The 11462-nt window shown below is 47.7% G+C and overlaps 1 protein-coding gene across 1 annotated transcript in view; it reads left to right on the top strand.

Moving 5' to 3' along the window:
* Positions 1-10795: 10795 nt before the first annotated feature.
* The window catches only part of LOC143609788 (uncharacterized), a 2989-nt gene continuing 2322 nt past the window's right edge, over positions 10796-11462 (top strand). The window contains exon 1 of the mRNA XM_077084443.1: positions 10796-11050. Coding sequence (XP_076940558.1) covers positions 10796-11050 — 255 coding nt within the window. The remainder of the gene's footprint in view (positions 11051-11462) is intronic.

The following is an 11462-nucleotide window of genomic DNA, read 5'->3' as shown; positions in this document are numbered from 1 at the left end:
CATAGGCACTTACGATGGCGTATCCGACCCAGACGATCACTTGAACAGATTCATAGCGGGGGCAACCGTCAGTAATTGGACGGAACCCACGTGGTGTTACATGTTCCAAATGACGCTCGTCGGGGCAGCCAGAGCGTGGTTTGATCGTCTACCGGTCCACCACATCTATGATTGGGCAAACTTCCAGCACAAGTTCAGCCAGCACTTCAGTCAAGAAAGAAAATATACTGAGGAGCAGTGGACGATCCTCAACTGCGTCAGAGAGGAAGACGAATCTTTGCTAGACTTCATCACTCGCTTCAACTCAAAGAAGCTAAGTCTGGGCACCATCAGTGAAGATCTTGTTCGCGCCGCTTTCATCCAGGGCGCTGAGTACCCAGAGCTTATCCGCACATTGACGGGTAAAGATGGCATGCCATCCACGTGGGATGTCATCATGACGGCAGCTAAACGCTTTGCCGAGACAGAGAAGCAACTGGGTAGAAATCTTCCCCAGAGCACAAATCTCTATACGCAGAGGACCAGAGAAAATAACGTCCGTACCGCCCGACAAAATAAGAAGAGGAAGCTTGGTATTTGGCAGTCAAGGATAAACTTTGACACCTCATCCAGCTCTCGTCCTCTCTTAGGCGGAAGGGACAACATGCACTCGTCAAACCGGAATCCCAGATGGACGCCACTCACCAAAAGCGTCACCGAGATATTTGCCACCGAGAAACTCCCATGGCCGAAGGCTCCAATAATCCGGCAGCGTCATAACGCCGATCAGAGCAAATCCTGTTACTTCCACGGGACAAAAGGCCACACTACAGAGGAATGTACATCTTTGAAGGATATTGTCGAAACATTCGTCAAAGATGGAAAACTTACACACCTCGTGGCGTCAATCAAGAACGGAGGGAGGAATGACAATCGGTACAAGGGCAACGGATGAAAGCCCGTCGACATCAGCATTCACATGGTTCATGGCAACGTTAGAGGAAGAAAACGACGAACAACAGAGCCAAGTGCGTGGAAGGAAGCTGAAGTGCGCTTCCCGCGTGTGCCAGGAGGGCCCAACAAAGAAGGCCCCATAGTCATCAAAAGCCAGCTGGGGCACTACATCACTTCCCGCACTCTTGCTGATAACGGCGCTTCGTCAACGGTCATGTATAGGCAGTTCTTCGACAAGCTAGACGACGAAGACAAAGAACGCCTAGAAACAGTCTACGCCTCAATGGAAGGGTTAGATGGCAGCACAAACACCCCCTTGGGTATCCTATCTTTCCCCGTCACTCTCACGGACGGGAAGTACTCCCGCACAGAAGACGTGGACTTCGTCGTAATGAGGAAGCCACACCACACATACGACATCCTCTTCGGGAGAGATGGGATGGCAAGATTTAATGCCGTGGTGTCTTCAGTCCATGGCATGATGGGGTGGCCAACAGCTGAGGGTGTCGCGATGATCACGGGTATTCCCCAGGTATGCATCGCATCTGTCTCATCTAAACCCAAACCAAAGATGGCTAAACCAACCATTACCGAGCCAGAAGAATGGGCCTTTAATGGCAAATACCCTGACCAGGCCGTTACCATTGGCCCAACAATCACTAATCCCACGCGCACCTTACTCAAACGCTTATTGCAAAAAAATGCTGACATCTTCGCGTGGACACCAGCTGACATGACTGGTGTGCCCCGAAGTAAGGCGGAGCATAAGCTCAAATGTGACCCGGCTTTTACGCCGGTCATACAAAAACGTCGCGTGATGGGTGCGGAACAGACTAACGCGTGTAGAACCCAAGTCAAGGAACTCCTTGACGCATGTATCGTACGTGTTAGTAAATATCAAACATGGGTTGCAAATCCCGTCATGGTACCAAAATCTAACAAACAATGGCGCATGTGCATAGATTTCAAAGACCTAAACAAAGCATGCCCCAAAGATTGTTACCCGTTACCCGAAATTGACCTGAAGGTAGATTCGTTAGCACCGTTTCGCCTTAAATGCTTCCTTGATGCGTATAAAGGGTACCATCAAATCCATATGGCCGTTGACGATCAGGACAAAACCGCATTTCAGGCGCCCGATGACACATTTTGTTATCAAATGATGCCATTCGGACTTAAGAATGCCGGGTCCACATACCAACGCCTGATGGACAAAGAGTTCCACGCCCAAATCGGGAGGAACTTGGAAGTTTACATGGATGACTTGGTCATCAAAAGCCTTGAGCCAGAAGCGATGTTGAAAGACATCGAAGAAACTTTCAACACGCTCAGACGGATAAACATGAAGCTCAACCCGAGCAAGTGTTCTTTTGGGATGGAAGAAGGGAAGTTCTTAGGAGTCATCGTTACCAAAGATGGCTTCAGAGCGAACCCTGAAAAGGTCGAAGCCATTATCAAAATGGAATCACCTACTACCATCAAACAAGCTCAGACACTGAATAGACGACTAGTCGCACTTAACCGCTTTTTGGCAAACCATGCGGATAGGTCGTTCCCATTCGTGTCAACATTGAGAAATTGCTTAAAGAAAACGCACTTCCGCTGGACACCAGAAGCGGAAGCAGCTTTTCAAGAGATTCGGTCACGCTTGATCGAACTCCCAACACTCACAGCACCAGAAGTGGGGGAGGAATTAATTCTTTACATCTCCGCCACAGACAGAGCAACCGGGGCAGTCCTACTAGTAGAACGAAAAGGCATCCAGATGCCCATCTACTATGTTAGCCGCGTCTTAACAGATGTAGAAACCCGGTACTCTACCCTGGAAAAATTAGTCTTAGCGCTTGTACAGGCTTCACGCAGGATAAGACGGTATTTCCAAGGCCACCCAATCACCATTCTCACCAACTTCAAACTTGCAAATGTTCTAGGCAAACCCGAGTTGTCAGGGCGCCTAGCCAAATGGGCAATTGAATTGGGAAAATACGCGATAGAGTATAAGCCAAGACCAGCCATAAAAGGCCAGGTCTTGGCCGACTTTATTGCAGAAGTCCCCGCTTCGCGGGAAAAAGAGTGCCAGGAAGAGGCTTTACCCTCTCCAGCACAGGACATTGATGATGTATGGCGACTCTATACTGATGGAGCAGCTAACAACGAGGGTTCAGGCGCAGGGTTGAAACTAACTAACCCAGCAGGCCAAGAGTACACTTACGCTATTCGGCTGGATATCCCAAGTACGAATAACGAAGCGGAGTATGAAGCATTCTTGGCCGGATTAAGAATTGCGCGTAAAATGGGGGTGAAAAACTTGGAAGTCCACATGGATTCCATGTTAGTAGCTAACCAGATAAACGGGACGTACACGGCCGTGAACGACACAATGGCCCTGTACCTCGCACAAGCAAAAACCCTTATGCACGATTTTAACGATTGCAAAGTTATGCACATCAAGCGAAGCGAAAACAAATCTGCGGATGCGTTAAGCAAGCTTGCAGCGTTAGCCTTCACCCACTTGGGAAAGGACATCCGCGTTGAACTTCTTGGAGCACCATCAGTCCCGCACAAGGAAATTTGTGTCATCCAAACCGGCATGGAAACATGGATGACACCAATCATAAATTACCTTGCAGCGGGTATACTACCAGAGTCGAAGACACATGCAAGAAAGATACGCTGTAAATCACTGAACTATCAACTTGTTGATGACATACTTTACAGGCGTAACTTTCTTGGCCCACTCCTCAGATGCGTGGATGACCAAGATGCCGACTACCTCCTAAGGGAAGTACACGAAGGCATCTGTGGAGTACACGCAGGTCCTCGCGCAGTTGTAGCTAAGCTAAACAACGCGGGATACTTTTGGCCGGGGATGCATACAGATGCGCTGGCCTACATCAGAAAATGTAGATCTTGCCAGCTCTACGCACCCAACACGCATCGTCCGAAGAACGAACTTGTTCCAGTCACTTCTTCATGGCCATTCCAGAAGTGGGTCATCGATGTGACAGGCCCATTTCCCACAGCAGCAGGGAACGTTCAGTTCCTAGTGGTAGCCATCGACTACTTCACCAAGTGGATAGAAGCAAAACCTTTAGCCCAAACAACCGTAAAACATATCAAAAAATTTATTTGGGAATTTATTATTTGTCGTTTTGGACTTCCACAGAATTTGGTGAGCGATAACGGCACCAACTTTGCTGACAAGAAGCTACAGAAGTGGCTGAAAGAACTTCAAATTACCCACACCTTTACCTCAGTGGCACACCCGCAGGGTAATGGTGAGGTGGAAAGAGCAAACAAGAGCATCGTCGACGGCATAAAGAAAAGACTCTTGGAGCATAGATCCGGCTGGGTGGACGAAGTTCCACACGTCCTTTGGGCAAACAGAACGCTAAAAAAGGCAAGCATGGGCGAAACCCCGTTCAGCCTCACCTATGGCACTGAAGCCATGGTCCCAGTCGAAATCGGTCTACCCTCACCAAGGGTCATAACTCAACCAGAAGACAATGATGCGGAAAGACGGTTAGACCTTATGCTAACCGAAGAACGCAGAGACTTAGCCGCAACGCGTGAAGAGAACTAAAAGCGACAAATGCAAAAGTACTACAACACGCGGGTAAAACTCTGCAACTTCAATGTCGGAGACTACATACTGCGTAACAACGAGGCTTCGAACCAAGAACGCCCAGAAAAGCTGGCCCCGGTCTGGGAAGGGCCATACATCATTAAAGAAGTTTTGGGAAAGGGCGCATACCGGCTCGAAAGGCTCGATGGCACCCCCATCCCAAGAACATGGAATGGAGCTCAATTACGCAAATGTTACATGTAGATCAATTCCAAACTTGTAAAGAAAAGGCCTAGAGCCACTTCTAATGGAAATGATTCTCCTTTATCACATTGTGTTGATAGCCTTACCTTTATACTTATGAACTGACCACACTGATATGCCGGTATTCACTGCATAAATAAGTGTGGGAGGAAGTAAGTCGTTGCGTGTGGAAAGCGGCACAACCCGCAAAAACAGTAAATATTTCTAAGGGGAAGATAAGGAAAACCTTCACGCAGGTCAGATATAGGCGAAGTTTGGTCATCCTAAGTGAAAGTGACGGTTCTACCCGCACAATCATGATAGAGTAAACAGAACATTAACCTATTATCCGACGCGCGTCGAAAAGTTAACTTATTCAAAACACTTAGAAAATTGCTAAGTTAAACTAAAATATGCATGAGCAATTCATATAATATTTACAAGGCAAGGCGTTAACAAAATATTTATATTTGCAATAACAATTCAAACATTACAAGAATGGCTAGGTATCTACCCGCCTATAAAAAAACAAATCTATCCTAACGGTTGGAAGGGATCTCAAGGTTCAAGCTTTAGGACCACTCCCTCCAAACCCACTCGAACCTGCACCATCAGTTGTCTGCGGCGGTTCGAGGAAAGCCTTGAGAACAGCTAGCCCGTCATCAGCAGCTGCAATTTCGTTCACCTTCTCCACAACCGGATGCGGGAAGGCAGCATACTGGTTCACAGCTTGGTCGTAGGCAGCTTCAGTGTCTACATCGTGTAAAGGAAAGTTGGAAGGCGGGATGCCCTTCTTTGCAAATCCTAGACCAAGCAGGAAACCAGCTTTCTCCCCATCCTCATGAGAAGCGTTGAGGGCTGCACTCATGGCATCGTCATAAGATGTGTTCGCGAAAATCTGATGCACACACTACAAAAATATATATATATATATATATATAAAACTTTTCTAAGTATAAAGAAAAGCGTAAAGAAATTATGGAGCTACGCGTACCTGCGGCAACGCTTCTCGTAGAAGCCATCCCTTAGTGATCAGAGCTTCTTGGAGGGTAGCTTGAGCTTGATCGCGGGCGCGTTCGACTTCATTCTTGTTGAGGTTAGCAAGCAACATATCCTTAGCAGCAGCCTCTTCAACGCCCTTGAGCTTGCGCTCAGTGCGATCAAGCATACCCTTCTGATCTAGGAGCTCTTGGAGCTTCTTGGCATCTTCTAAAGCCAAAGCATCATGAGCCTGCTGAAGCTTCTCTAGTTTGGCTTTGAGCTCTTCGTTCTCAGTGCGCAGAGCCTCAGCAACGGCTTCAGCTTTGGTGGCCCTCTCGGTCGCATTACGCGCAGTTTCCTTGGCCAACCTAAGCTGTTCGTTAACAGCTTGGGTAGCATTGGAACGGGCCTCATGCCTGGCCTGAATCTCGACCTCAAGGTCCTTGAAGGCCTTCTCCTTCTCCGCTGCGGTGGCAGCAAGCCTCTTGTTCTCCTCCCGCAATGCTCGCGCCTGAGCCACTTCCAGGCCACGCGCAGTCTTTAACTTGTTGTTTTCACGACAAAGTAGCTCGACGCGCGGCTGCATCCGGGCAAGGAGGATTCAGAGCTCATTGGACAGCCTACCCTCCTGGTAGCTGGCCATTGCCTCTCCCAACGCACCGCTCGGAGCGGCATGGCGCGCCCAGTCGACGCAGTCCGCAGCCGTTTGGAGGGTCGTTCCCCGGCAGATATTCCACCGTGAAGCGTACACCTCACTGGAATCCGAAACTGCAAAAACAAAAAACAGTTAGAAAAAATTACAAAAATGGATAATAGGCCAAAACAACCCCACGCACCTGTAGGGTCGGTAACAGGCCGGTAGCCGCCAAACTCATCACCCGAGCCTAGAGGATATCCATCCAAAAGGTCAAGGAGATGGGAAGGAGGCAAAGATTGGACCCCCTCATCAACAGAGGTAAGTCCAGGGGTCCCAACCCCAAACATACCTAGAGAACCGGCCATGAACGAAGTAGTCGCTGACACCGGAGGGGGCATGGTAGAAGCCACCGTGGTAGTGACCATCGGAGGTGAACTCACTGGAGATGAACTCACAACCGTGGTCGCCGCTGCAGACGAGCTCGCAGAAAAAGTCACCGCCAGCCCAGTGAAGGATGCGGTGAAGATGACACTAACGGCTGGCGGAGATGAAGTCATAACTGGAACAGTTGCCTCAACAGTATGGGCAACTGAACCAGCACCGGAAACAGGCGCAGCCGCCTGGGTCATCGCCTCGGATAGGTTGACCAAACCTATCGTCGTGGGTCCTGAACTGCTTCCTCCCGCACCGCTCTAAAAAGCAGATACGTCCACTCCTGCATAAAGAACAAAATATTAAAAACAATGGCGAAAAGAAATGCGGGAAAGGTAAAAAATTATACTTACGGGTTTTCTTAATCTTGAAAGACCTGACGGGCGGAGACGAACCCGATGGAACTGGCCTCTTCACGCCAGTCACCGTCACAACGCTTGGTTGCTCAGAGGTGACAGCCGTCTCAACCTCCGAGACAATGGTCTCGCCACCACCAAGGTTCCCCGCCGCCTCCTCACTCTCAGTCTCGGAATCCAACTGATTCCCCAGGTAGACGACAGAAGCGACCTTCGCCTTGCCCTTCCCTCCAGCAGCCTTCTTCTTCCTCACAAAGAAGGGCCCATCTGCGGATTCCTCATCAGAAGATGACAAAATCAGAGGAATTTCAGTAGAAGTTTGAGCATGAAGAGGACGAGGATTGAAGAACTTATTACCTGGCCGAGTGGCGCTTAGGATCTCATAACCTGCCGGATAGACTTCTACGAACCTATCCGCAGTTTGCTCCAAGATGGGCAACTCGTTCTCGTCAAGATCACGAGTACCCAACCGTGCGGGACCACCAGTTTCCCGCGGATACAGGAGCGATTGCAAGTCATTCCCCACTGAAATACGAAAAGACAAGTGTTAGTAGAAAAACCCTAAAACAACACAAAAAGTGGGGCATACCGTAAGGAATAGAGCTCAAACTGTATTCAAGGACGATGGGTATTCGCGGCGTCCCAGGCCCAGCATCCTTCCACACGCGGCTCATGCCGAGCATCACCATCCCAGACTCCGCGAAGCGATAAACCGGAGTCTGGATCTGGGAGATCTTGGCGAACCATTCCGCCTCCTGGTAATTGGAGGCGTGAAGGTTAGGGAGCGCCTTCCAGTTCTTGAACGTCATCGCGATGGGGACGACACGAGCGGAGATGTAGAAAAACTCTCGCCTCCAAGACCGAAGACTGCGCTCGGTAGCGCAGATCTTCAACCCCTTGATCCGAGTGACCAGGGTATACCAACCCTGGATGCACCTCCAGGAGTAGAAGGTCATCAAGCAGTCGACGCGGGGCTCGATGCCCAGAATACGGCACACCCCATTCGAAGTGGCGAACTTTAGCAATCGCCATCGGGTGCACCTCCATCAAATGCACACCGTGTTTCTCCAAAACACGGTATACGAACTTCGTTAATGGGAATCTAAGATTCCCATATATGAAGAATGAGGCATAAACCCCTATCTTGCCTTTAGGGGCATCATACACCGTCTGGTGGGGCTCCGGAAACTCAGGCTCGTAAGGATCGAGCATGAACTTCTTGACGATATAGTGGTATAAATCGACAGAAAGAGTACACTGGCACTCGCCAGCAGTACTCTTATCGTCCTTATCAGACGTGGACGTCGGGTTCTCGAGGTATACATCGGACTTCTCGACGTTAACCTCGGGATCATGTGTAGAAGACATTTTTTAGATGTTAAAGAGAGCGATTTCAGGAGAATGCTCGACAGAAAAGTTAGAGTATTCGCCAGAAATCGCTTAGAATAAGAGTGAAGTGAAAGTATGGAATGAGATGCACCCTCTCCCCCCTTATATACTCATCGCAATGAATGCGATGAATTTAATGCGGAGGAGAGAGAAAGCGCAGGTGCAATGAAACGGCGAGACGTGTGGATAAAGCAAGCTGGCAACAGGTGTCAGAATGGCGCGTGACATGAACCTCGCGCCCACGCGCCTGAAAAAGAGTCGTGATTGACCACATGCTGTCACGTCGTCATAACTTCCTGCACGTCCTGAAACCGTCAGAAGACGCCAACGTCCCTTCAGCCGTTTGGATTGTCCTTATCCTTTCACCAACTCTTCGAATTTCAAAAAGATTCAAAAATAAGACAAGTGCGGGTACAGTGTCAAGGCGAAACCCTTCACATACTTAGCACTTGCAGGGAATTGAAGCCAAGAATACCTTGGAAACCAAGGAACCATAAGACAAGTGCGGGTACAGTGTCAAGGCGAAACCCTTCACATACTTAGCACTTGCAGGGAATTGAAACCAAGAAGGATCCTATGGGCCATGCTTGCGGAAAGAGAAATAGCATCCCCGCATGGCGGGAACGTTGAGAACTAGATTGTTTGAAGCTTCAAGGTGGAAATGGTTGTTTAACATAACTGATCACTATGTCAAACTACCAAAACATCGTGGAGAATCTACATAAGTGAAACTCAACGCTCCCGACCTGCGAGGAGGTTACACACCTACCCGCATCATACCCAAAGATCAGGCAGAAAAGTCGGGAATTTCTGCAAGTGACATTAGGAAAACTGCGGGAAGAATCCCCACGGAAAACCTTAAAAAACAAAAACCCCTCTTTAAAACCCCTTGCTTAAAGTCCAAAAGTTCACCTCATTAACAATTCATGAGAAGAACAATGGACTGGGGGGACTTGAAGAGGTAGGTCCCCGCAAAGCCCAGTTGGACCCGCAAGACACACCTTGAAGAGGTACGTCTGCGCAAAGACCAGCTGGTTCCGCAGGACCCATCATGCTCAGAGAGAAGACCTTACACGCAGTAAGCCAGCTGTTCCCGCAGGAAAGCCTCCCTTGGTACAGTAACCTGCCTGTTCCCGCAGCTATGGGTACAAGCCAAGAAGGAAGGCTACCCGTACTAACAGTAAGGCTACACGCATAAGGCACTAACTCTTATACTTCAGTAATGTCACCTGAAGAAGGAATGAGCAAGGCGGGAATATTCCCGCCCAAAATAGCCAGTCCGTACGCTTCTGGAAGATCTTTTGTACTATACCTGCCAAGGTATGGACAAAATAGACAAGATCTGACCAAAGCAGCCCATGAATCAATCACAGGGTGAAAGCTCACCGACAATAGTACGAGGAGAAGCACGCTCCAGTACAAAATGTCACTATCAGCCTCTGCCTACCCACCAACTCCCATCGTGGCACGTACATAGCCCGTAGTTGGTGGAAAAGGAATATTATACAGCTGGCCGTACCTGCTTGGAAACCTACCTTCGGCTATAAATACTCCAACACCTTGGAACGGTATCATCATCTCATATTATCTTATTTTCTCTAGCTATTTCTCTCAATATACACTTATATTCAGAGCAATCTAGTCTGATTCTCACGCCGGAGGGTGGTCACAAGGAGGAACTCCCTCCCCCCCTTCTCAGTGACGAGCTCACGGTGTCTGTTTTGCAGGTCGAGAAGAATAACCATCTTTGCCGGACCTAACCCTCGTTGGAAACATCTACTTAACCCTAAGATTATCCGTAATCTGCCGGGGTCACTTAGTGTTTCTTCAATCTACCATCAAAGTCAAAGTATTGAAGGTTTGGAGTCTCAGGGATAACAATAATGCTAATGAGGATTTCCTGATTGAAATGGTTTTCATGGACGAATCGGTAATCCTTTTTTGTACCATTTATGTTTATAATTGTATTATATGCATATAATTTTTACCCTGTTTAACACCATCCTTGGTTATCATGACCTTAGGAGTAAGAAGTTTAACACCAATTTAAATTCTGAAGACAGGCCAGATATTCTATGTCGGATTTTTAAAATGAAGCTTGATTCAATGATTAAGTTGTTGAAGGATAAGTCTTTGTTTGGAAACATTAAAGTAGGTTCGGTTCCCGATTTCATTTTTTTCATTTTTTTACTTTTTTTTCCTTTTGGTGAGGATGGTTATAAGGTAGACATTGCTCATAGGAATGTCGATCCTTCATCTATGGCTGCCCGTAAGAAGTGCACGATGCGAGAGTTCTTTGCATATAGGTTACAAGATAGGCCGAACCAATTCTCACTACCCTTAAATGGAAGAAGGCTTTTTCAGCAGCTTTTAGTTGACAAATATACCATGGTTGAGAGTCAAAGGTTGCATTTTATACGTGGAAAACAGAGTGAACTTCGGTCTGACACCTACGAAAGCCTTCGAAACCTTAAGACGGCAGGGAATTCAGATGTTTCAACATCTGGGCAGCGTGTAATTCTTCCATCATCTTTTACTGGTGGTAGTAGATATATGATGCAAAATTACTTTGACGCTATGTGTCTTTGTAGATAGTATGGTTATCCAGATTTTTTCTTAACAATTACGTGCAGTCCCGGTTGGCCCAGAAGTCAAACGCTTTTTAAAGGATACCAATTTAAATTCTGAAGATAGGCCATATATACTATGTCGGATTTTTAAAATAAAGCTTGATTCAGTGATTAAGTTGTTGAAGGATAAGTCTTTGTTTGGAAAAATTAAAGCAGGTTCGGTTCCCGATTTCATTTTTTTCATATTTTGTTTACTTTTGTTTTCCTTTTGGTGAGGAGGGTTATAAGGTAGACATTGCTCATAGGAATGTCGATCATTCATCTATGGCTGCCCGTAAGAAGTGCACGATGCGAGA

Source organism: Bidens hawaiensis, unplaced genomic scaffold (genome assembly GCF_021521415.1).
Source record: "Bidens hawaiensis isolate Kalapana, Puna unplaced genomic scaffold, B.hawaiensis_p1.1 tig00015691_1, whole genome shotgun sequence".
In the NCBI taxonomy this organism is placed as follows: domain Eukaryota; kingdom Viridiplantae; phylum Streptophyta; class Magnoliopsida; order Asterales; family Asteraceae; genus Bidens; species Bidens hawaiensis.
This window is presented reverse-complemented; position numbering and strand designations above follow the sequence as displayed.